General features: G+C 41.6%; 1 protein-coding gene and 1 long non-coding RNA gene across 11 annotated transcripts in view; one reads left to right on the top strand and one right to left on the bottom strand.

The window, feature by feature from the left end:
• CNKSR2 (connector enhancer of kinase suppressor of Ras 2) overlaps positions 1 to 9675 on the bottom strand; it is a 208532-nt gene extending 198857 nt beyond the window's left edge. For 4 of the 10 annotated variants that reach the window (XM_039551421.1, XM_039551425.1, XM_039551438.1 and 1 more), the window contains exon 1: positions 9279 to 9675. In XM_039551421.1, the coding sequence (XP_039407355.1) occupies positions 9279 to 9342 (64 nt within the window). In that variant the 5' untranslated portion in view covers positions 9343 to 9675. The remainder of the gene's footprint in view (positions 1 to 9278) is intronic. The other 6 variants (XM_039551428.1, XM_039551431.1, XM_039551445.1 and 3 more) reach the window with 2 other exon arrangements.
• Positions 9676 to 9942: 267 nt separating this feature from the next.
• LOC104686188 lies at positions 9943 to 25691 on the top strand. The gene is made up of 3 exons (XR_005601825.1): positions 9943 to 15859; positions 18742 to 22821; positions 24789 to 25691. It is a non-coding gene; the product is annotated as an uncharacterized LOC104686188 (long non-coding RNA).
• The last annotated feature ends 1222 nt before the right edge of the window (positions 25692 to 26913 follow it).

The raw sequence follows: 26913 nt of genomic DNA, 5'->3' as shown, positions 1-26913 counted from the left end.
ACTGCTGGTATTTTCAAGAGGACTTGTGGGGCACAATACTCAACACTACATCAAAAAACATTAGAAGAAATTTAAGAAACACTAAGCCTCCACATTCTAGGTTAAACTAGCATATACTTTTATTTGAAAATATTTGAAGACTGCAACATTTGAAATAATTAACGTCTCTTGAAAAGCAGTAAGGAACACTTTGTCATCCCGCATTTGCAGAAAATTTTGGAAAAAAATAGAAGTGGACTATGAAAATAAAAACACACTAAGACATTTGGCTTGGGTTCTTTTCCTATTAGCACTAATAAAATAAAGTCTACCAAAAAGAGCCATTCTTGACCTATGAAGAGAAATGGAGACAAAGGGCACGTGGTTCAATTCATGATGATAAAGAAACAATAAACAAGACAGCCAATGCTGAACACTCAAGAAGGTATGTTTTGGATATCTCACAAAAGTCTCCAGTCACACTTCACTAAGACTAAGCAAGAAGAAAATTGTTACTTGTTTAGTTTTAAAAAAGTGTACACAAAGCAGGACAAGTGCAGGTTCACAGAAGTTCACTGTACACAATGTAAATTGTTTTTTTTAGAGAGCAACTTCTACTTCGTGTTCAACAAATCCCTCTACTGATATTTCTTGAAACAGAAAAATCTGAAACAAAACAAGGACAAGAACAGCACTGCAGCTTGTGAATCAAACTATCCACTATATGAAAGCAACCAACAAAACTACAAAGCAATTAAAGAAATTAAGACAGGAGCATGTCAGTAATGGATATTGACAAGGGGAATCCAGTTACAAAGATTTTAATTATTAACATGGAATTTAATTAGCGTGCTAGAGCTAACTCTCCCACTACTATGAAGGATGCCAGCAAGCCTTCAGCAACCACACCTGGTCAAGATTTCAGGTTGGCATGTCACTAAAATGACTAAGTTCTCTTGTCATTCCCATGAAAGGTTTCAGTGTTGACTCAGAGGTAAGAATGCCATCTAGTGAATTACTCAGACAACACTGGCATGTCCCACCTATATTTACCTAGCCTCAATATGCAGAGGAAAGCTTTCTTCACCTTCTTATTGATGTCAAGATTATCAGGAGAGAAAGAAGGAGGGGAAGCCAAGGAAAAAAATACCTATTTCAAAATAGGTCATTTATAGCTGTAGCTACTAGCAACTGGTGGATCTGGCCAAACTAAAAATAAATTCTGCACTTTAACAAAACCAGTAATGTTATCAACTTCTTTACAGCTGACAATCATTCCCCGTGGGAGGAAAGAGCCCTTTAGAGGTGAACCTGCCAGCTGCTCAGCTCTATACATGGGTATGCTCATCCTTCCAAATATGAGAGGCCAAGGAGAGGTCCCAGCATTACCCACACTCAAGGACAACCTTAGCTGCCACCCCAACACTCCTCCAGACTATTTTGGCCAGCTCACACAGGAAGGTTCCATTCCACCAGTGGTACTAGCCCAAGTGGCACAGTCAGGGCCCCACCAGCAATAGCTGAAGCTCTGTGAAAATGGCTGGTGCAGCTCTGCTGGACACCGCCTGACCACCCACATCCCACACCAGTAAAATCCTAGCAGAGGAGTCACCACAGCATTCACAAAGCACAACTCAACACTACCAAATATACACCCTGTTCCACTTAAATCAATGGATGCTTGATGCTGATGTCAGTCCTAAACCATTTATTTCAAAAGCTACTCGAACCTTCAATTTAAAGGCTTAATTAATTCTCATCAACATTTTTCCCTCTTCTTCACACAAAAGAAAAAGGTATCAATACAAAAGTACAGCACTCTGCATCTGACTATATTAAAATAATACACTTCAGCTGAATATAGCTTAATTAAGGCTTACTCTGGTGCACTCCTATATTAATTAATAGTTTACTTGGAAATTCCCACCATATGGTACTGTAGCAGATGTTAATCATGTAAGGCCAAACACTTTGAAATTACTGTTCTAGCCACTTCATCTGAGGTACCAAGTGCCCTAAATTTCTACTTAAAGGATAAACTGGAAATGCCAAACATCCTACAAGATAACATCCACAGCTACTTTCTTCAAGATAATATTATTTGGCAGATAAATAGCACGAAATGGGGTAGATTTTAAAGCCTCCAGTACTATAAAATGACTTGCTATAGACAGTGCTGGACTCCCTTTGCATAAGAAAAATGCCTGCATTGAAAACCTCAAGGAAAAATTTATTTTGTCACCCAGGTACCTGCTAAACCCCATACACAGGGAGGGCAAAAATGTGCACATGAGTAGATTTGTGTTAAGCATTTCAGCTCTTGGGGTCCCCAGACCCATGGATCTGTGTCTTCCAGCCCTTCATCCTTCAACTGCAGGAAAGGAACACTACAAAAAGCAGCAGATGCTTGCTCTTGGACAGTCAGCTATTTTAAATTTAAGAGGAACTGCCCTGCTAGGCCTGTCTCACAACAAAAAATTGACAGTGCTCTGAGCAGGTTCATGTGGAAGTAGATTTCTTATAATGTGAGCCTAATATTGGGCTCCCAAAATTTTTCTTCTGAAAAAATACAACTCATCTTCATCTCCTTACTTCATCTTTTTAGAGAAAGCAAATGCATTTGAAAAGCTGGAAGACATCAATGAAGAAAATGTGGCATTTCAGAATTTCCCAACACGGTGTTTCCAGACTGGATTTTTTTAACAAAGTATTTGGAAACTCTTATCCTTCAGCATTTGTCTTGGTAACTATTCAGCTTCTAAACTGAAGGTTTAAAGTATTCATTAAGTAAATTATTTAAGCAATAAGTGTGAAAGTTTTGCAGCACAGTTTTCTTTTGTTTTATTTGGAGCTAAAATTCTAAAGTTGTTTTCCTGCTGAAGGTAAGTGCTTGCTACAGGTGATCCTCAGTGCAGGTATGATTTAACGAGGATTTTGTAACTTCTTTGAAAAAACCAGCAGTTACACAGAATGGAAGCCTTGAAGAATGAGCTCTTTCTCCTTGTTGCATACCTCTGAATACAAGCATATACAGGGAGAAATTTCTCAGGAAACAGAGAGAAGCTGCTCCTTATTCTTCTGGAAAATGGTAACAAATATTACTATTTGACTCTGGGAAATACAGTACAATCAAAAGCTACAGCAATTTAACTGAGATTAAATGGTTATCTACACTTCTGTGGATCAGACAGAAAGGCTCGACCATTTGCCAATTTGGGGTTTAGAAGATAAAACTGCCTGGGTTATTATTGCTGGAGTGCTTAAAGGCAACTACTTGCAAAGATTCTAAAAATACTGTATGTATATTTCAATCTTCTCATCTGAAAAGTGATCTGGTTTGCAAAATTCTTGACACCATTAACCAGAAAAGGCATTTTTAAATTGCTTGGTTTAATACTGCATTATGCAAATAAATTTGAATAAGATCAAAATACAGAGCTTTACCAAACTGTTGCAAAAAACCACTTGAGAAAACATATTGTGAAGCCATATTTAAACTAACAGATGTTTCAGAAACAGAACAATATGTTCAAACAAAATAAAGGTGTAAATGGGCAGTGCTAGAAGAGTTTCACAACTAAGTACATCAATTTCAGTAGCGACTGAGATGACCTCATCTAGGAAAGCTCCCTCCTAAAAAGATAATAAATTTAGAAATAAATTCTCATGTTATGCTTAAAATTTGGCTGCATGAATTATTTGCAGAGTGGCTGCTTATGTAACTGCCTTTGCTATGGCAACACTCGGCTGTTAGGCTTTGACACATCCCAGTTGCAATTGCAGTTTCATTTTCTGCTGATAAACAATGGCAGGAGAGGTTTTCTAATCACAAACAAAGATGCTCTAGAACACATCACTGTGATTGATGTGGCAGCCATTGATACTGCTAAAACTCCTAATGTCAGAAGGGCAAGCAAAAAGGGAGAGATCCACAGGAAAAATAAACAAACTAGAGAGAGAGATCTTCCAGCACTGCTTTCAATATGGTTTTAAAGCTGGAGTCCTTAAAACTAAAGTTTGGAATAGTGCAGTTTGACTCCTAACTACCCACAACTGTATAAACTCCCCTCTCTAAAAAGTCCCCCACTTTGACTAAAAATTGTTGTTACTTTTTTTTAAACAGAGTATCAATAAATTAAAGAGTTGTGAGTTCATCAAAATTAAACACCAGCTATAGCACTATTTCATATTTTTCTACAGCTTTTTTGCTAGGCATTACAGTAAAAGTCATAAATCCATTTACTAGTATCACTTCAAAGCTAATGGAGTACTACATGTACCCTCCGATACTGCAAAATTTCAGTTTGCTTTCCTTTGGAGAAAGAAAATAGTGGTTTAATGCTGACAAATTGCAAAATGCCTGATCTATTCCACATATGGCACTTAGCAATGACTATTAAGTAGATGACTATTGTGAAGCTCATCAGTCACCTACACACACTTGACAAGGAATCGAAGTTTCAGAATCCAAGTGTTTTTTATACTCTCATCCAGATTTTGTTTCCCTGAGACAACTCAGCCTTCTCCATATTATTTCTAATAGTCACAATTTTTAAGGGCCCTGCCAAAATCAATGTGAAGGGAAGTAGCATATGAAAGAACCTTTAACTTAATAGACCACTAGAAGAAAAACTAAAAAATCTGGATGAAATTGAAAGCCCTAAATGAGGCACGTACATTTGTAGAAGCATACCTCTTTACCACAAAGTAGGTGCTCACATGCCTTTGTAGCACTGTAGTCCATCCTGCACTCCAGAAAAAGCTCCCCCCTAAACTCAGTCCACGTCAGTCTTCAGAGAAAGCCATGGCCAAAAATGAGGTAGGTCTGAAGTGACCCTGAACACAGGATTTACACTTCTGTTTTTAAGGCCTAAACCCATTTGCTAGATCCCGGCGCTGTGAGAAAATTTGTGACTTCACTGATGAGCTTCCCTGTTGCTAACTAATGGTTCAGGAACTGCAGCAGGACCTGGGTGCTGCCACAGCAGTCCTAGGGCTCTGCACATGCACTAACAGGAACAGGAGGATCCCCATGGCAATATTATTTTTAAATCATCATTAAGTATTGGAATATTTAGTTTCAGAGCATTCTCACAAACTCTCGCATTTTCTTGATGAAGAACACGTAATTCCCACTACACGAAGTGGAGCACAGTTGTTGGCAGCCCATGATGACTCTGCAAACACACATGCAACTGAAAAGGGACATGAACTTCAGCACACAAAGAGCAGACAGAAACTCAGTTCTCAAAGCCATGCAATATTCAATCATCCAGATGGGGAACTTTTGCACTCTGCTTCCACTTTTCTAGCACATCCATATTTCTGCTTCTCTCCCCCCAGACCTTCTAAATATTTCCATCCTTCTAAACCCTGGCAGAGTAGACTTTATAGAGCTAAAAAGCCCCCAGTTCGTAGCATTAGAAGCCTTTAAAGGCAACCCCACGCCAGCTTCTTGAGTACAACTACCATTACAACAGTTTAAGCTGTATGAACTCTGTATAAGTCCTATAAGCTGTCATTCAGAAAGCAAAAAATAAATATTTAAGCTTTGTTAGATAAAGTAATATTGATATTTTTTTTCAGGTGGACTGCCTTTTGGAATAGATTCTGCCATTGAGAGAATGGTACTGAATTAAAATACTGTTAAAAATAGCAAGTCCTTATCAAAATACAGCAATTATCAATAACCTCAGACCAAAGAAGTTAAATTAGAAGACTCAGTTAAAAACATCCTATTGTTTGGTAAGTAACTGAGTGTCTTTGAGTGCTCTCAGAGCCTCAGAAATCTAAAACACATCTGGCATGTTCTCCTCCTGAGTGAGTGAAAGCCATGACATTCGAGGATGCTTGCCTATGTGACGTGTCAACGTCTTGAGACATGGCAGTGAAATCCACACAGGTCCTCCAGAGGGGAGGCAGAGGAGGTGACTGACACACTTTCAGCTCACTGATCCATACAGGACCTTTAAAATTAGTACTAAATATATGAAAAGCACAATAATACATGGTTTGAATCAATTTAAATACTCATTTTATCTTCCATGTACAATATGCCATCCTGTGGGAGAGATGAGCTAATCCATCTACTCTTTTTCCAGCTCTATGACAGTTAATCTTCTCTCTGTGGGTTCACTTTACACCATAGAAAACTCATATGCTGACATAGGTTCCCCTCGCTTTGTTTCTTTCATTTGCATAGTTTTAACTGGTACTTTGGTCCACAACTTCTTATTGTACACACTTTCACAGTCAAAATGTAGATAGTTACTTATCTGTATAACCAATTCCAGGTACAACTCTGTAGCTCATCAGCGTTGGCATTAGGCCATTAAAAGGATCCACAGTGTGTATGGCAAGAAATTAAAAACTGACAATATACTGGAGGAACTGCATTTATTCCACAAATACCCAGTCTTGAGCCTGTTCCCTATACAGACATCCAGCCCAGAGTGTGGTACTTTTATCTAACCCCTTTGAGTGGAAATACTTCCCCCATGTTCATTTCTCACATCTTATAATTTCAGGCCCAATGCTTTATCACTACCCTAAACAAAATGCCACTGAGGTAATGGTTCTTTTGCCTAAATAAAGAATTCCAGATGAGGCCTTTTACTGCAAGTGTTCAGGTCATACCAACAAGACCATCACAAAAACACTGAGAGCAATAAAATCTAAAGTGTTTCATTTCCCCTTACTTTCAGATAACTGTAAACAATGTCGAATGGTAGGATTTGCCTTTTTCAGGAAAGATTTTGCTTTGAACATCAAAATCTATTTGGAAGAATGCTCTTTACATAGCTGCTCTGAGCAGGCATATGACATAGCAGGGCACTTACTTCAAGGAAGAGGTTTAAACCAAGTTCAACATTTATAATTCTATAAAATAACCCCCAGTAAGTCAGCAAAATATTCTCACATCTTGAAGTTTATCGTAATTTACGCAAACCAGACTTGACTGCCTCTAATGCAAAGACCACGACTGCACTCCTCCCAAACTCCTCATGACAGACACATTCATGTTTTACTCATCAAACTGCCTTGAGTACCCCTTAAAACACAAATAAGCAATTCTGGGGAATTCTACTGCTTCTACTGCTTTAAGTGCATTGTCTCCAGCTCTGTAATTTGCTGGAGACAATGCACTTAAAGCAGTAGAAGAATATTTTTTCATATGGATTTCACTAACGATGTTTGCAACACTACACATTATAAGGAAAACAAAGTTGTTGCAGCAAAGACTACTTGCCCTCATCACTACCATCCTTCCTCCAAACTCAGCAAGGTGTGACCCATCAGGCAGGAGCAAACCTGCCCACAGCTACTGGTCACTTTCGTTTCCAGGCTCAACTTCTGAAACTAGCGTGGCTACCTAGGTGGTTTTCCGCCAAGAGTGCTAGTCACAGGCAGGTGCTTTATCTCCTTGCACCACCTAAGTGAAAGTTCATGTGCTACACAGAATACAAAATGACGAAATGGAAGCATGAAGCAACACACATGCGTTTGCTCAGTAAAAATGAAAGTCCTCCAGAGAAAGAATCAAGCATTCATGCCAAAGAAAACCAGATTAAACACTAAAAAGCAAGCTTCATATTCCAGAAAGTAGGCACAACTGCAATATCTGCTTTTTTTTGGTAAAGTTTACATCATTATTTTTAAAAGATCTACAGCTCTGAGTGTCAGGCACAGGTTTCTAACTACAAATCCTTATCCAGCTGCACAATTTTTAATGCTACCATTTAGCCTGTTCTTTTAAAATTACTGATTTTATAATAATGTATTACAAAAGCAGAGTATGCAATGCACTTCACCTGTCATTTATGAAAAGTACTGGATGCATTACGTTTAAGTGTTTTAAAAATGCATTATCTGCAAATTCATTATTTTTTATGCATTCCCCAAATTATGGTGAAGGTATCTCAGGCATTGATTAGAAAAAAGTCCTACACAATCTTTTTTTTTAGAGGTAAAAATGTTGGAAGCTAAATAGCTGTAAAAAACATTCTGAAGTTGAAAAGGGCTTGCTTTTAATACTGATCATCTGTAGCTCCTTCAAGTTTTTTATTAATATTTACTAATTTCTCAGGATAGGAAGTATTACATCATTCTTTTTGATTATTATTCTACAGAGTGAGAATGCTTCCGAAACTGCAAACCTGTGTATGTTACTAAATACAATTATAACTCGCCAGCTATAAATGCCACGATTGAATAACTGAAAACATACGCTATATGCCTGAAATTTTAAGGATGATGAAACTGTCACATTAGTAGCACACAGCATGTTATAGAGAACTCCCACAATGCAGCAGTTGTTCAAAACTTGTACCCATCCGGTCATTCTATCTTTATAAAAAGATTTATAATACTAGATGGTCATTTATTCAAAACACAGCTGCAGCCTGACTTAAAGGTAATAAGAAAAATACCCCCCCACACAAAAAAACCACAAAATACCTTTTCACATTACAGCATTAAAGCCATGTCAGAATGGTATGCACAGAGAATAAAAGAAAAGCGTTTCCAAAAAGTCCAAATTTTATTCTCATCAGAGTTTTATTTCAGGGGAAGACAGGTGAGGGAGCGAGAGGAGCGGAGCAGCGCAACAACCACACTCAGCCTAGAGCTGAGTTCGTGCTCCCTTCAATCACGGATCTTCAAGTGTCAGCCCCGGTGAAGGGGGCCCGGCCGGAGGAGCCCCTCGCCCGGCACGGCGGCTTCCCAGCAGCGGGGGGGAGCCCCGGCACCTCCGAGGGCGAGGACCGACCCCCGGCCTCGCCGCCCGCCAAGCCCCCCCTGGCCCCCTCCTCGCGGGGGAGGTCGCAACCCTGTGCCCCCGTCCCCCAGCGAGCGTAGCACGTTCGGCTGAACTTTTATTCGCGACTCGTTTGGCGCCGCATCCGCCGGGAGCAGCCGGACACGCTCCCCGCGCCCCTCCGCTGCTGGGGGCGGCTCCTTCGCCACCCCGCGGTCGCCGCCCGGGAGCACCCCGGGTTCCCGCGGGCACAGCCTCACCTCCGCCCCCGGCCCCCTCCCCGGCTCTACGGGCAGCCGGGGATCCCCAGCCGCCGCCCCCGCTCTGAGCCCGGGGCAGGAGGGCAGCGTGGTCCCCGGCCCCAGCGACGCGGCCCCAACGGCCTCCCGCCTCCCTTCCCAACCCAGCCAAAGCGTGCGGGCAGCCGGCACTGCCGGTAGGCGGGATCCCGGCGCGGGGGAAGCCGCGGAGCTCCCCGCACCTGCGGGGCGGGGGTGGGGGTGATGGGAGAGGGCACCGCGCAGCCCCGGCAGCCGCTCCTCACCTTTCATCCAGTCGACGACCTGGCTCGGCGACCACTTACTGACGGGCTCCATGATGAGGGCCATGGGCGGCTCGGGGGCGCGGGGCTCGGGTGGCCGCCGCTCTCCGGGCGAAGGGCGAGGCTGTGCGGGGCGGAGGGACCGCGCTGCCCGGAATCCCGGCGGCGGGAGGAGAGAGCCGCTATATCCCCGCTTGCCTCCGCTCCGCTCCCTCGCTCGCCGCCTCTGTGCCTCTCTGGGGATTTCAGTTCATGTTGCCGGCTCGGCGCGGAGGGGGAGGAGGAGGAGGAGGAGGAAGGGGGAGAAGGGGGCGGCACGCTCCGACGCCTCCCGCCCCCGCGAACCCGCGGGCAGCGGCGGCGGCTCCCGGCCCCGCCGAGAGGTCGGTGCCGGGCGGCGGCGAGCGGGGCACGGGCTCGGCTCTGCCCGCTCCGGTGCCCGGCGGCTCGCGCGGCTCTCCGCCGCTGCCGCGCCGGTGTCTTTTTCTCCTGGCGGAAATGACGAGGCGGCTCCTGCCACCCGAAAATATCTCCAAGTGAAATGGGAAGCGACACCCGACGGCCTCCCGGAGCGGGGGGAGCGGGGGGGAGAGGGGGGGAGCCGGGATGACTCGCAAGGTGCTGCCGCCGGCGGGAGGGGGGTCTGGGGCGGCGGCAGCGCCGAGCACCTGCTCCCGGCGGGTCGGGCAGCGGGGGAGCCTGCGGGGGAGCGCAAGCAGCGGCTGGGGTGTGGGTTTGTTGGATTTTCCCTGAATTAAGCATCGCTGCGGGGGCGGGAAAAGTAATTTCTTTTTTCTTTTCTTTTCTTTTTTTTTTTCTGGGTTTTTTTTTTGTTTGTTTGTTTGTTTTTGTTTTGGGGGTTTTTTTGGTTTTTTTTCTTTTGAGAGAGTGAGGCGCGGCTGCAATACGGCAGTGATGGACGGTGTCGCCGGGCACCGCGAGGGAGCCGTGCCAGCACCACCGATGGGGTGGCAGCATTTGCCCGGGGTCTGCGGGTGGCCCGGGGAGGGAGAGGAGAGGAGCTGCACCTTTTTGTTTGCCTGCTTCACGCCGAGGGTGCGGTAATGGGGCAAACTAGAGCGAAGTCAACCAGCAGAATGGGGGTAGGACTTTGGCGACCGCAGCATGGAGAGAGCACCGCAGGTGCTCCTCTGCCCTCCCTGTCCCGAGGGTTGCACCACGAGCGTATGGAGGCTGCAGGTGTGAAAATCCACCGTCCCTGCAGCGGGTCATCATTGCTGGAGCTGTTCGTTTTCTCCGCATTCTCCCTAGGCTCCCTAGGCTGTGTCATCCTGGAAGTTACCCCAAAAAAGGCAATTCCCATGGGCCCTGTACCAGAGTGTCTTTTGGTAGGAACTCCTCCCAAGTGCAGAACGATTCCTCCTAGGATGGCGGTGGCACCCTTTTCAGGCACCCTTCCTAGAAGCCTCTGCTCTGGGGAGGTGGCACCTCCCTCTGGAGCTCCAGGCAGACGATAGTGCTAAAGGTTATTTTCCTGCTGGTAAGTTGGCCAATATACAGCTTTGCCTGCATTTGCATTCACCCTGCTTCTCCTGCCAAGGCTGAGGCAACGACCATCGAGATGTTCCTTTTGACAGTGTTGGCTGCTGAATGCCAGCTGCTGATACTGACATTTAAGATCTGTATGTGAGGAAAAAAAGAGGATTCCCTCAGCCCTGAAGTGGTAACAGCAAAGGAATCAATTCCTTTGCATGGTATGGGCAGTGCCAGAAGCTTTCCCACTTCAATATGTGAGGCTGAAGTAGTAGCGATGAGGGGCAGTAAAGCAGCCATAAGGTTGGTAACGCCTCTCCCTGGAGACCCAGGAAGAGTGTCCCCACCAGTGTTAGGTAGACTTGACTCTCACTTTAAAGGTTGTACTTATTTATCTTTGAGAAGAATCTTCTTTTTTACTGAAAACTGGGGCTTGCACACTGTAATTTTCCTTGAATTTGGCTCTGGACTTGTGTCTCCTGTGTCACATTCCTGCCAGCGCACTGACGAGGCCGTCTGCTTCTAAAGAGGTTGTGTTACTTAAAGCCACAGAAACAATAAATACAGTTGCAAACTAAGGCTGACTTTTTTTCCTTGTGAAAGGTTTGAAAGGTATGCAGGTTCCTTATATACTAAGTTACTGTTGTTGAAAGAGCATGTCATAATTTTAATTAGAAAGCAGTAGTTTGAAAGGTTTGGAAGTATAAATATGCAAGATCAGACTGAAGTCTGGCATGTAATTTATAACACCAGTGTGTAATTCTCATTGGGCTGAAAAGTTCTTCATAGGTGAGGACAGGGGAAGTAGGTTCTCAGTACATATGTATGGAGTTCTATAGTTCATAATTATGCATGCCCTGGGATTCCTATAGCTTGCCAGCATAATTTGTAGCTAAAGCAAGTTTTTCAGTAAAGCATCTGTGACCCAGTACTGTCCCCATGGTCAGTATCTATTACTTTTAAAGCACCTTTATGGAGGTTTTATCAAATTATGGAGTGGTAAAAGGGAGTTTACTCTTCCACTTCAGTAAATAGATAAAGTGCTGAACATGGAATCCAATTACCTTTATTGTTCTTCTCACAGAGCATAGCCATATCGTAAATACTGGGGTAAATCCCACTGTTTTACTGAGACCTTGTTTCAGTTTCACTGAAGATTGTTGGCTTGGCTAATATGGGGAGGACTTGGCTCGGGAGTGATGATAGAGTTACCCATCCATGGTATTTAACTTGGTGACCTATTACAGCAATGAATTCTATAGTCAGGACATGTGCTACATAGAAGTATTTTTTTAATTTGCTCTAAATTTATTGCTGCCTGATTTTATTATTGTTCTCTCTTTCTAGGGTAAGAAGGAGAGCTGAATGACTTTTTATGCTGACCTTCTAAAACTAAAGTGTTTCAGCCAAAATGCCTTAACCAATGTCTTCTGGCTGTTTTCATCTTTCAGTTTAGTGGCCTTCATCTTGCCATCACACTTGTATGAGTCAGGTCTTTTATGTAAAGCATATGGGACAGTCTCCTGCAGAGACACTGAACTACAGAATTATGTCTTAACTCATCTTTTAGAATTACTCTGATCCATATAATGCATAAAAAATTACTGTGTTTAAAAATATGTCTAAATATACATGTTCTTATTAGGAAAAACTATATTAGGTAGTAAATGTGAAAGTAAGTGCACAGTAAAATTCAATATTGAAAGAAAAATCAAAAGAACAGGAATAAGTTTAAAATTGAACTACAAGTCTGAACTCAGAAGTGTAAGACTACAAATATGCTTAGGTATCTATTCTCTGAGCAGCCATGGTTATGGATGGACAGATTCAGCAGATAAGTTTGAGCACACACACCTCCTGGATCAGCATCTCAGACTGCAAGCTCACAGAAGATACTGCTTTTTTGTCAGGGTACATTATTAAAAAAAAACCTCCCTAGAGCTGAACTGGCAATCATAGCTGCTACAGCAATACAGAGTGAAAATAATACCAGTAAATAGTTCAAGTCTGTCTAATAATGTACTTTTTGTGCATATTTAATCAATAGGACAACTGAAGTAGAGCACTGCTTATCCTGAACAATGGTGGCAGCTAGATCCTGGTTCTAACAATAGTACACTGAATAGGCATTTGTTTTATATAAATAAAGCCAGACTCTACAGTGGGTATCAGTGATGAGTTACAAGCTCAACTGTGGGCTCCTCAGAAACTTCATGGACGTTTTGCTAGGGTGTATAGAAAACATGAAAGATTCTCAGAAATGACAATTTGAAATCTTGCCCTGAAGTTAGGGAAACAAATTTAGCTCTCAAAAGATGTTTCTGGTGGTGGATATGAAAGCTGTTTCTTAGGCGGGAGATGAAAACAAGTGGAGGCAAATTAACAGTAACTAAAGCTGAGGTCTAATAAAAACAGTTGGAGTAAAATAAAACAACAAAAAAAGCAAAAGCAAGCAAAGTGAAAAAAGCTAATACTCTTCTCACATTAATAAAGTTTGTTTGTCTTTTGACAGCAAATAAATTCCTGATTTTTACAAAGGAGGCTTTATTTTATAAGAATCAAGCTTTTCCACTGTATTAGCTCGTGCTGCAAATACCTGCTTTGGATATACTACTAGAGAGTATTTTATTCCACAGCTTGCAGCAATGTGTGAAGCAAGTTGCTCCTCTCCTTAAGGGGAGGACTGCTGCCTGTCCTGTGTTCCCCAGAGCCTTTTTGCCTTCAGAGTGGTGCCTGAACTGGTTCCCCAGCAGGGCAAGGATTGCTGCCCCTGCGAGGGCTGGCATCTTCCAAGGGGAATGGGGAAAGACGATTAGGGGGAGGGAAATAACAAATAGTCTTGGTGCCAGGGGCCTAGGGACAAGTGAAGGAGGCAGAGGAAGGCTCATGATCAGAGGCACAGTAAGACAGTAAGCCTCTGAGAAGGATAGATGCGGGGCAGAAAAGAAAGTTTAGAGGACCAAAGGCGCTTAGATGCAGTTGAAGACCCAAGCTGATTTAGACTGGGGTCTAAATCTGAGCACTTGTCCCTGGCAGTGGAGCATGGGAAGGAGGCCCATCGCAGCTGAGGAAAGCAGGTGGCTCTCTTGCCTGTGCCTCAGGGGTCTGCATGGCCCACCACCCCCCTGGCAACTGACCACTGCTTGCTCCATGGCCATGGGCAGCCTCTACCTGTACAACAAGGGTGACAAAAAACAATGAGCCTCTAGTGACTTAGGGCCTACATTGGGATCTTGCTGTTCCCTCATTTCTTACCACTCATCTTCACCTGCTTGAAAGTGCAAGTCTTTTAAAGTGTTTCAAATGCAAATATCCTGCCCTTAAAGTATATGCCTTACATCCCTGATAGTTTAATTTGACATAAAGGGGGGGAATGTTGTTGTGCAATTAATATTATTTTGTATAATCAGAAATATAAATCATAATCCCCTAAAGATGTTTAATAATTTGAAGTGTTCAGAACTCAATTAAGGCTATTAAGAGATTAGAAATTAGATCAAAGGTGGCTAAAGGGTAAAAATTCAAGGACTTCAAACACCTTTTGTAATACAAAGACCCTTAAAAATGAAAAGACTGAGAATTTCCCCAGGAAATTCCTATCATTTTAATTAGGTTTCTTCATTTAAAATAAAAAGAAACCACACAATTTGAGTCCCACTTCCTCTCTCAAGCAGCGGACTCAAGAAATTGCCTGCTGAGACCTCCTCCTTTGCCAGGTTTGGAGGGATGTGCAAAGGTTTAACAGGTTTTGGCTACCAGGAGGGACCACCCCAACCATCTGACATGTTCTCCTGCATTGATGCCTGCCAAAGAAATTCTCCCAACCTTTCCTGTGGTGGTGGGAATTATTTTTCCTCTGATCATGTTTTCTCTGGCCTAAACTGTATCCATTTCTCATTTCCTTCTATTTGGAGTCAAGTTGCTGGCTCCTTTTGCCACTGAAAAGGGGAATCCCTAGAAATGTGGAAGGCTCTTGTCTTTCTGCATCTCATGGTTTCTCCCAGCTGGTGCAGCTTCACAACAATGGGAAAGATGGGTATGAGGAAAGTTCAAGCCAGTGGCAGAGGGGCAATGGATATGTCCTTGCAGATCCAGAGGGTTTTTCAGGAGCATTGGCCACTGAGTTGTAGGTGTGTGGGGAGCTGCCATCTCAAAAGAACAGTTTTCTGTTCCTTTTTGAAAATAAATACTCATAGGCTGTGCTATGAGGGCCTTCTCATTTTGTGTTTTTCAGGCATGAGCTCATGGAGGCTGTTCGTTCATCAGCTCAGCTAAGGCTGCACCTCTACTACTGCCACACAAATGCCCTGCCCCGAACAATAAGAAACCCAAGGGAACTGTGCTTCTGTGCTAAAATTATAGAGGAAAATATTATAAAAGAAAACAGCAACTAATTATTAACATCAGGTTCCACTCATTATTAGTATCACAAATGTAAAATGGCTGCCAACAAGATTCAGCTTGGAAATCTCATTAGAAGGAAATGTCACGGTTTATTCCTGGTGATAAATGCTATTTTATTGCCTTTGGAATGGTCGGCTGGTTTGGCTAAATGCAATGGGTGGCTCCCTTTGAGGTGTATATTTCTACTGATGAATTCATATTGTCTGAAGAATAATAAATATCTGATAATTTTCTAAGCAATCCTGAAAATATTTAATGTTGCCAAAGAATTCAGTCATCTAAATTGCACACTGGAGTACAAAAGAAAAAGAATAATGATATGGTAATACAAAAAGGGCAAAATCATAATGAGGAGGGACATTTTTCAGTATACTCAGAAAAGCACAATCTGTCTCCCTGGTAATTTGGTGGAGTACAGACAGTATTACATGCCATATTACAAGTATTACATTTTATTTCTGGCTTCAAGAATCGTTACCATATGTTCAAAGTCAGACATGACCTCTTAAATATAGCATGTTCTTTGTTCGTGCTGTGCGGGCTTCGTCCTGCTTGGACAGTATTTATTCTGAAAAAGTTAAAGACAATATAAATCTTCCAGTGCCAGAAGACTTCGTATCAGCCAGCTTTTATGGATGAACTGGACAGCAATAATTTGGCTCCTACTGACCAGGAATACTCAACAGGTCTGCTTTTTTCTCATACCTAACAAGTTTCTCTAAAAACTATTTATATTGAAATAGTCCTGAATTTCAAGAAGCATTTATTGCTTTCAAAAGTATTTTACAGGAAAAGGAAAAAAGACATGTTTTCAAATATTCCTGGTGTACAGCAGCTTATTGATGTTACAATTAAGTATGCCCTGATGTGCGTTGATAAGGCTATGATTAGAAGTTACTTGAGATTTAATATATGCAGCTTCATGTTTACAGCTAGAGAAATTTATGACCTAAGGTCGTCTACTGTGAGTTGTCCTTCCCAGACTCCATATTCTTCCTGGAGGTGTGTTTGGACTGTACATAGACCTAAAGGTTCGTCCATATGGTGTCACATTGAAATCAAAGGGAATTTTGGGAGTCCAATGGCCAAATCAAGAGAATGCCTGCGGATCAATGTTTACCAGAGTGCATGTTAGACTTACTTAAATACACAAAGTATTCATATATCATGTCATTACCATGGTTTGGACTTTTCTATTTCCATCATCTTCTTATTGTTCTTTTTGTACTGCTGTTTGCAGCCAGACCTGATTAAAACATAAGAAACAATGATAAGGTAAAGGACTATTGTTATTATCAATGGGAAGGATGATGGAATATTTTGCAAACTTTTCTAGTATTAAAGAGCTGTAATAATGAAGGAAAAGTATCAGTATAGAAAGGAATGATGGGTCAAGATGAGAAGGTGGCGTTATGAAAGGAGTGACAGGGAACACACTACAGGAAGCAGTACAATAATCAGAAGAAAATATTACAAGAAATTGGGAAAACCAAGAAGCATAAGAGGAAATGAAAGCATGTATAAGTATGGATCAATCTGTAGGTACAGTTGGAATTAAGGGTAGAGAGGGTTAAAAAGAGTGAGAAAGTGAAGTCAGAAGATATGGCAGAGTATAAAACTGGGAGGAAATAAATGAGAAAATGTGAATATATTGTCATCAATGCTAAGAAGTGCAAAACATAGACAGATTTTAGAAGAAAGGTATTTTTAAAAGGCAGGTAGATTGGACAGGATGGATTTGAAATACCTAAAGTAACTCAGTAGGAATTCAGACAAGGATAGTAGTTAAAATAACACTGATTACTCAGAGAAGAAAGCAAGCTCCTCCCAAAAAATGCCTAAGTGCTCAACAAAAGCTTTTTGTCGTTATTTTTCTTGTTCCTTGTTGTACTAGAGCTAATGAATTGAGCTCTGCTGAATTAATAGTGCCTGATTCATTCTCTAGCACTGGTCTCAGCTACTACAGAGTGGCTTATGTCCATAGCATTAAATAGCCTTTACCTCCAAAGCCAAGTGGCTGCACGTAGCCTGCATATTTTGAGTGGTTCCTGGCCATGTTAACACCCCAAGAGAGCTTGGGACTTGGCTGGGAGGTGTTAGCTGTGCTGGGCAACATTTGAGCAAGTTGGTAGCACAAGCATTCTCATGCCTGGAAATATTCCAAGACCTTGATAGGTTTCCTCCTAGGGAATTAAGGATGGAGCCTACATTCATACCACAGGCTCTGGCATTGCTTTCCATGTCTAGGTTCATGCTCTGCTCTACTCTGTCTTGAAAGCAGCATCCAGTAGGAGAAGCCTGGGCTGAACAGTCTCCAGCTGGTCTCCCAATCCCTGTACTTTGCCAACCAAAGATCAAGGATGTCCTGGAGGTGTCATAAATCCCAGAGGAGAACCCTGGGGTGCTCTGGAGGTGACCCTGGGAGGTAGTCTAACATCTGTCTCAAAACAGTTTAGAATCAACTGGAAGAATCACAACAGCTTACTTTCTACAACCAACCCCTCCATACCTGTGCTTGAAAAAGCAGTAGGATGAGGAGAAATAGTCAATAGCACACTACAAATGAAACCATTTTCTCTCATTTCTTAGCTCCCTCTATCATCACAGCCTCAAAGTCCCAACAGAAAGTTGGCCATTCTCCTACCTAGACAGTCTGATGTTAATCATGGTGCTGCCCCAGTCCTGAGATCTCCTGAAGCTTTTGTTTCTGTAACTGTCAAAGGATGAGCAGTGGGAAGTCAGGACATAGGAGTCACAGATGGAAAACTTTGTCAGAGCTCTTAACTGCAGTTTGAATAATTGCTCAGAGAGAATGCACACCATGGTCTCATTTCAGATTCCTCTAACCATCCCAATTTTAAAAACTATATTAATCCCAGTGACACCCAGGTATCACACCTATCTATTCTCATCTTCCAAGGCATTTCCATTGTGCTCCTCTCCATAGTAGTCTAAGTGCTTTAGAGAATTAAATGAGCCTACCATATTACCTAATTAATATCGATTTTTATTCTCTTCTTGTTCAACATGGGCAGGAGGAAAAGGCACATAATTCATCTAGTTTAATTACTATTATTAAAGTTATAACAGTGGGAAAGCAATGACAGAGAGTATTTCTGCATTTTAGCCAGAGAGCATTGATATCTGTGAGACTTCCAGTGTCTCAAAGGAGTGAGTCCCAGAGAAAACTCTCTTCTTGTGATGTTGAACAACACAGAGAACATTGCACTAGCATATCCAGATTTGTTCAAGTAGCCTTTCAGAAGCAGATACGTAGCAGAGGTGCATATTAACATTTGCACTGCTGCAGCATATATGGTTGGGTATCCAAAATGGAACTGCATCCAGTTTAAGACCTGCCCTGCATCTGTGCCCAGGGTTCCTATCCAAGTTTGCATAATGCATTGTGCTGATGTGAATTCCTACTGTGCAAATGTGGCCATATGGCTTTTTAGAAACAAGTCATCTTGCAAATAATCTGGAATGAGTCTGTTGGGACTGATGAAGGCCAGGTCAGAGTCTGAAGACATCACAATGATTTATTTGCCCTCTTTCATTCTCTTTGCAGGTCAGCTGCTGTCTCTTGAACCGGCCTGAGTTTTACATTTTCCTCTCCAGAGCTGAGGTTATTTCTCAGTCAAGTGGATTACATCTGTCCACTCTGGAAGTCAACAATGTTCAGAACCAAGTCAGCATATGGCAGCCGTGGGCTGGGTCTCCTGCCACTACCAGATGAAAAATATCATTCTATCAACCTTGACTAATGGAAAACCAACAGAAATAGAAAAGCTCACAGTGATTCCACAGCTAAAAACCCTCCCTGAAGACCTTATGTGAAGTCAGCATTTTGGGACCATGTTCAGTCTACCTCCATGGCCACCTGACCAGATTGGATCATTTGGCATGGGTGGCATGCTATGCCAGCTGGTGACTCTAGGAGGGACAAAAGCCTTTGTAGTCCTTGCTTGCCCATTAAACCCTCTTGGTTTATATTTGCAGGTACTTGGACCCAGCCTGCAGCTGTAGCAGGGTAGCAGTTACACTCAGGTGTCAAACAGAAGAGAAAAGCTGCTTGTGTGATTTCACAGGCAAGGTCTATACAGAAGGAAGTGCAACTGCTTCTCCAGCCTTCAGAGATAATTTTAGGATAGCTCCAACGGCCATTATGGCCTGAATGACCATGATGTGTCTTTGTTTTCAGGACAGAATTTTGGCAGCCAGCATAAGTTATTTGCCAAGCAAGAGCATGCACAACCAAAAGTAGGTCCTTTATTCATAGTTCATATTAAAAGGAAAGGTACTCCCTGCTGGCAATGCCAGCAATGAATCTAACATGAACGCATGGTGGTGTATTTGAAAAAATACCAACTGGCCATTTTTTCCTTTCGGTCCAGGAGAGAGAAAGTAGCAGCCCAACAGGGGAAAATGCTGAGCAGGTTTTACATCTGACACATCCTCCTGCGCTCTACGGAAAATTGCCAGCACCATCTCCAGTAATTACAGATTAAATTCTTCACAAATATATAAAGCAACATGAATGTATCCCAATTTCCATGGCACCTGTCTTATTGTTAGTGCAAGAAATCTTTCTTATAGCTGCCAATAGTCATGGAGAAAGTCAATGGGTTACACAGTGATCATTTACTGAAGGAGGAAATGAGTCAGTATGAGAAAGATAAAACCTTGCTGGTTAATATGCATTTATTTGAAGGATATAAAAGTCTTAGGAATGAATTTTATTTGGGGCACTTTATGTGGGCTTGCATCCTGTACTGTAAATGCAATTACTATGCAAATGCACACAGTAACCATGGAAGAAATTTAGGGTATATCTGGTGGCATCACTCTTGGTTTGAGATCATAGAAACTATTTTGACCACCTGATCCGATGTTACTGTGAGAAGCTAGAACTGATGGTGCCTTTCAACTTGGGGACAGGTTTTAAACAACAGGCGATAAAATGTATTTTCTGGATCTATTTTTTTTTCAACACGGTTGCATGTATAATTTCAAGGCATTGGATATGATTAACTAATTATCTCTGTAACAGTTATCCCACATCTGCTGAGTCCTGTGCTAACCACTTAGTTCTCTTTTATTCATCCTACATCATACACATCACTTTTGTGGTGAAGAACCGAGGAGAAAATTGATTGGAACCAGTGGAGAGTGCTGCTGAGTGCCTCCCCACACTGTTTGTGATACAGCTGCCAGTTCAAAAGAGTGGGCAAGTTTCCTCTGCATCACCCTCCTGGCTTTCTTGTTTTCTGAGAGGTCCTTTTCTGCTACACTGTTAATCTCTGACCAGCAATGCAGGCTGGCTTCCAAAGCCTTTTGTATCAGTGCTCATTCTAGTGGGTCCAATTTTCCTCTGAGTTAAACTCAATTAACTCCAGAATAACTCCATTAACTTCAAAGCACCAAGCAAGTGAGTATTAAGTGAATGGAAGAGAATTCAGTAGCACTGCTTTCCCCTGAACACTGGCATGTGAGGAGAGAGCAGGAACCTTGTTGTTCATCACTGCCTATTAATATCGAGTATCTGGAGGTTTGTTTTAGTCTCACCTTTGTGACAAGCTTGTCAAAGAGAAAAGCAATGGGTTTTTTTCATGTTTTGAAAAGTTGTATCATATTTCAATTTTGTTACTTTGTCATCATGGCCTTTCTGCCCACAAAAAGATACACTGTTCTAGGATATATTGTTCTACTCTGTCAGTCACATTAGTTCTTTCTAAAGTAACTGAAAAACACATATCAAAACCTGTGGAAACACAGTCATATAACCACAAGACTGAATGTTATTCTCTTATTTTGTTACCAGAGAAAAGAAAGGAAAGAGAACACTTATGGTGAGAAAACAGTGGAATTTTTTGAAAGTTAGTTTTCCACTGATATTAATCCAGTGTGTGCACTGCTCACAGTTTGAATAAAGCTTAAAAATATCTCAAGCTGTCCTTTAAATATGAAAAGTCAAGTGTGTTACAATTTGTAATCAAGTGACTACTTAGAGGAGCTCAAAGCATCACAGAAAACTATGTCAGACTGTAAAACAGGATTGTGTACTTTTGCACTCAATTCAACTCACTCATAGTACACAAGAGTTAAAAATTGCGTAAAATTAGCTTTCGCCAATCATATATTCAATAGGAATTTGGTACTAAAGGAAAGTTAATCTTTTAGAATGCTATGTTGGGGAAGGATTGACCAGTAAATTAATAGTCCTGTACTCCAGAAGCATTTTTCCACAACTACATACCCAAATTTATGCACCTAATCTTTTAACGTGACATTTGAATGCAAACACCATATAGTTTATGTTTCTGCCACAGAATAGAGTAGGCAGACTCATTTACCTGTTTCCAGCCTATATTGCTTCATGGTATTCACATGGACAATTCCATTTATTCACACCAGTTCTCAGGAAGTGCATGGATGTTTTGAGCAAGCTGAGATTTTATTTTCCTGCACACACTCACATGCACATACTTGGGATTGGCCTTTAAAAAGCTTTTCCACTCTATTTGTCCTGGTGCTTGACAAAACCACTTGTCACTGCTTTCATATTTATATGGCATCTCTCACTCAGGGGTCTCAAGCAGTATGAGTATTAAAACAAGGAAATGTGTAATATTTGTCTGAAATATTTACATTCCTTTTCTTGTGGAGGTCAAAAATATGGCACACAAAGGCTAAGCAACCTATAGGGTTTGCACAGCTGGCAGTTCAAGAGTCCTAGCTCCCAGCCTTATAACCTCAAGTCTCTTCTCCCCTTTTGGATGTTTCCGAAATAATGCCCATAACTCCCAGAGATGTTCCCAAAACACTGTCCCACAGCACTCCTGAGATTTTTATCTTCTAAGGTTTGGTACAGTGAGAAACTCAACAAAATGCTGGCGTCCACAGGAGGATGCTCTGACGCAGTGGCGGATGGAGAGGGAGGGGAAGAGGCTGCTGCCTCTGGCATGCCCAAAATATCAGTTACAGTAAGCAACAAGTATACATGAAGTAGCTAATAAGTATGTTTTCAAATAATCTTAAGTTTTTTAGGTTTTCCAGACCACCAGAAGTGTAAAGAAATCTAAAAATACCAGAGTAAGATAGACACCACTTCTGAACTCTCTTTTTCAAAATATTTAGTATCACGCTAAATATTTTTAACTCTTGATGCTTTGTCTCAGCTGCCTCCTCCTTTTTACATTTTTACCTTTTCTCATAGGCTCTTGGTTATAGAGTGTTCCAAAAGTGTGTGCTAGCTTTCTTGCATAAGTTCCCTGTATATTTACTTCTCCTTAGAAGCTGAATTTGAGGTCACTCACAAAATCTTGGCTTAGTTTAAAATGTTTTATATGTTCATATTAAATAATCTAAACTCACTATGAGATGAAAGGTTTAGTACTAAAATTTAGGGAATTAGTTAGCAAAAGGTAAGTCACTCTGGGATTTTGTTGACATAACTCTTGTATTCTATAATTCTTGATGTAATTCTAATATTCTAAAATTTTCTCAATATAATTCTAGAGCTTCCAAAAAAATCAGATTTTCTCATCCAATATCTATTTTCATAGGGAACCTAGAGTCCAGTTACAGAGTTATGAAGATGTATATAGCAACAGTATCCATGGAGCTTAGAGTTTTTCATCCTAAGGAGGTAGGTTTGGATTTTTTCCCCTCTATCTTACACAAAAAATGTAAAACTTCCTTAAAAACCATGAAAGTAAGGAGCTGTCTTTCAACCAGAGTCATATAGAGCTATAGATTTTATTGCTCACTTCTAAATTATTTTCTAAGCAGTCACTCATAGACATGCTGAAATCATTGCTGTACGATTGGGCTGCTCACATCCAAAACAGACTGGCATCTCTGGTGGTGACACTGAATATTGTCCCTACCACTGCTGTTCACCTCTTCTCCAACCACATACTCTCACACTGGGGCAACAGCTTCACAGCCCACCTTTCCCACTGCCTTCATCTCTCAAAGCCCAGGTCTCTGCAAATAGGGTCAGTCAGGGCAGGCAGGCAGTGATGGGCTGAGCTGAGCCACAGGATGGATGCCTGCATAAACAGCTGCTAGTAATTGCCTGTGAACAGGCAGTTTCTGGGCAATTCAAATTAGCACCCATGTAGGAAGAGGGAGGTGGCCTGGCTGTGGCCTTGGATGTGGTTTGTGTGATGCTGGGGCACTCCTGCCACAGGCGGGGAGCCACACCTGATGTCAGTCTGCACCAAAATAGATCAAGGCAGTATTGTGTTCATGCTCCATAGAATAAGACCTGCAATGAGTGAATTATTTAGTGGTCATGCACATCCTCTGAATATTCTTGCCCTATTTAGAAGCAAAAATGAAATTGTTATGAGAAATTTCTCATCATCCTATACATCAAACACATGCCAGACAGTTTGGGCAATATGCTGGTACCTCAGCCATGAATCAGTTTGTGTTTATTGCTGTTCTGGTTTTCTTTCTTTGTTTTTTCTTTTTACTACTTCCCGTATTTTTAAATGGTAAGAAATATGATGCAATGCTAAACATTAAAGTTAAATCAGAAACAGTATATCAAGAAGTACTTCTCCTTTGTATGGTGAAGGACATTTTGCAGGTAAGGTGCAAAAGATCAACTTGTAGCTTGTCTTGCTGAGGAATTTGGTAGAGGTGAGGACTGGAAAGAAGTGTTCTTACTTAGGCTTGACAGCAACTTTAGTCTGCCATGGTCTTCTTGGATATGCCTTGCCATTCTTGTATCTTTTTCTTATAAGAGAAAGAAGGAGGTCCAGTGCCCCTGGGACAAATTCCAAAAAAAGTACATAGAAAGGGGCCAGATTTCTTTGAGGATTTTCAGTTAGTTTCCTTTCTGTCTCTCTTTGGGAGTTTAACTTCTTAAAACACTTGCAAACGTGGGGAAAGTGCCAATTAGAAGGGCCCCACATGGCTGACATGCAGCTGGTGTGGAGCATTTTGCTATGCCTGCTTACACACTTTGTATATGAGTAGGAACAATAACTTGTTTTAACAGCAAGTTTGGGTGTGGACACTTGGGAAAGTTATGGATAATCAAGTGGTGAAGCTAACAGGCATAAGTTCAAGCATGTTAAACTCCTGGGACATGTGTTTTCACTCAGAATAAAGAGGCTGGAGTTTGCAGCAATTTAAACAGAATTAAGCTACAGAAAATGAAAGCAATTTTATTCCTCTGTAAGAGCACCCATATGGCGTTTATCAGCCTGCAGGTTAGGCATACTTACATTCCACCTTTATTTGATTAACTTTCCTGCATGCCTTCATAATAGGCTTGGTCTACGATTTATCAGCTAGTTCAGGAAGCCTAAACTATGCTACTTTACAAATACCATTCCTTGTTTATGAACTAATATGGAACCCATTGCTAACTGCAATTGCACTAAAATTGCTGTAATAGTTGCTTAATAAATACACAAGATGAAGTACTTCTACCTTAAAAGTAAAAAAAAAAACCAAGACCCACTGTACTAGGACTAGCTCTCCAACAGAAATGAGCTTTTTTTTGTTAGTGAATAAGTAACTTTTTTTTTCCAAAGAGTAGTGGCTCCATCAGGTACATCTATCCTCTCAAATAACAATTCCCTACTTCATTTCCAGGTTCTGTCCTCTAATCATCCACACTAGTCCAGTTCCAGTCTCATTTGGCATGAACTTTCTACGGTTCACCAAAACAATAAGCATGCATACTTCTGAGGATGCTTGGATCCAGGGCATCCTGCTGGACAGCACTGAGGGACAGATTTGGCTGCCTCTGCCCCATACAGCATCTGTCAGCAGGCAGTGTGGGGCGTCGGTGGGGGTAGGTCCAACACGCTATACACATTTTTGTATTTTCTTTGGACTAAATCTAACATCAGGAATGCATTAAATGTGCTCCTATATGCCAAATGCCATGCTCTCTATAACTCTCTCTCGCTCTTTTCTTTTTAAAATTAGAGACCAACTTCTGGTTTCATTTCTTCTGATTGAAGGTACATTTACAGTCACATTTCTCATTGGAATGAGATGATCTTCAAGGTCCTTTCCAACCCAACCATTCCCTAATTCTGTGATATATCTGTGTGCATGTGCCTGCTGGAATCACCTGCTCCACCTGGGGAGCAGCAGCCCAGCCCCTGTCAGTCTTCTGCCTGCCCCTTGTGCACAAACACAGCCTGGAGATTTTTCCCTCCATTGACTGCTGCACCAGCCTTTCCTCTGGAGGGAGGATGGGAGCCATAATCTTCTTCATGGCTGAGGCAGTTGGTGTGGAGTGGGTAGGCTGTCAAAGGGGCCAGCATCCTTCCCCTCAGGAACAAATGTGTCATCCCTGAGATTTTCCATCTGGCAGGGAAGCAATAGTCCTCCAGAGCTCGGCTCCCCTGTCCTGAATTACTTCATAAAATGAGCTTCCCAATCAGAGATCATGTTTTCCCACTATTAAGCTTACTGTTGCATTTAAAGATGATTTTGTAGCATTTAGCTTAGTGATGGACATAATCCTGTGTCTGATGTAACAGACTTCATAGTAAATTTGTCAAAAATTAATGTTCTGCTAATAAAATGTTATTAGAACAACTCTTTGTGAAGGTTTGAGTCTCCTCTATGCTTACTTTAGTACAGTTAATGGGGGGAGGGGGTTGTTAGAGCATTCTTATGTTCATTTAAAAACAAAAAGGCAATTTAAAAAATAATTAGTATTTTAAAATTCTAATTGGTCATAGGGATCTGTTTTCCATTGAATGGCTCAGATGCTTGAGTGCTTTTTGTATTATGTGTGAAATGGTTCTAACATAATATATACCTTGTTTAGAATTAAATTCCTTAAAATTATCACACGAAAATGTTTTTAAAAATTTAAAAATTTCATAGAGAATTGGAAGTTTGTAATGAAAAATCATTCAGACCATGGGTCCTATGCAAAAAAAAAAAAAAATTTTAAATTCTGAGGTCATTATCTGACTTCAGCAATCGGTCTATAAAATTTAAAACTTAATAGATACAAAATACAGAATGTTCCAATTGACAGCAATTATCAATCTTGAGTCACACATAGCACATGATATTGTTTTATGGCCCCCCAATTAGGTACAGGCCAGAACTGATAAACACTGTGTGCCTCCACTATAGACTCTGGGGGGATGCATCTTGCTTAACCTTAAGTAAGCAAACTTTAGGCATCTCAGTCTGAGCTGATCACCTTCAAAGCCCAGTTAAGAGAAGCAGGCATTTCTAGAGGATGATTTGTCTTAAAGATCTATCTTAGAGGAAGTGAAATTGCCCTCTGGAAATAGCTGTGTCTCTCAACAGACTGTAAAATGATCCAATAGTGAATAATTCAGACCCAGACATTTAATTTCTCAGAAAATCTAAGCTTGAGTAAATGAAGCCCATACTCTATGTGCACAAACCCAGGGGCTAATATGAGAAAGCAACAAAAGCAGTGCTGGGCATGTGTGTGCTTGAGCAGAAGTCAGAGGAGCACTGCATGAAGCCACATACTTTGGGCATCTAAAACCACTGGTTATCTCAAGGACAACAGGAGAACTTTCCTTGGGTGTATGAAGTGTACCCAGTTTGAAGAGGTCATCCATACTCCCTTCAGTCTTTGTTTACAGACTTACGTCTTTACATGATGTAACTTGATTGAAATAGGCCAGCAACCTTCCTGATATATTTCATATGGGAACTAAAATATTATGTTTATGGTCAACATTATAAAGTGTCCTCATATATGTGTACT

This window comes from Corvus cornix, chromosome 1, assembly GCF_000738735.6.
Source record: "Corvus cornix cornix isolate S_Up_H32 chromosome 1, ASM73873v5, whole genome shotgun sequence".
NCBI lineage: Eukaryota > Metazoa > Chordata > Aves > Passeriformes > Corvidae > Corvus > Corvus cornix.
This window is presented reverse-complemented; position numbering and strand designations above follow the sequence as displayed.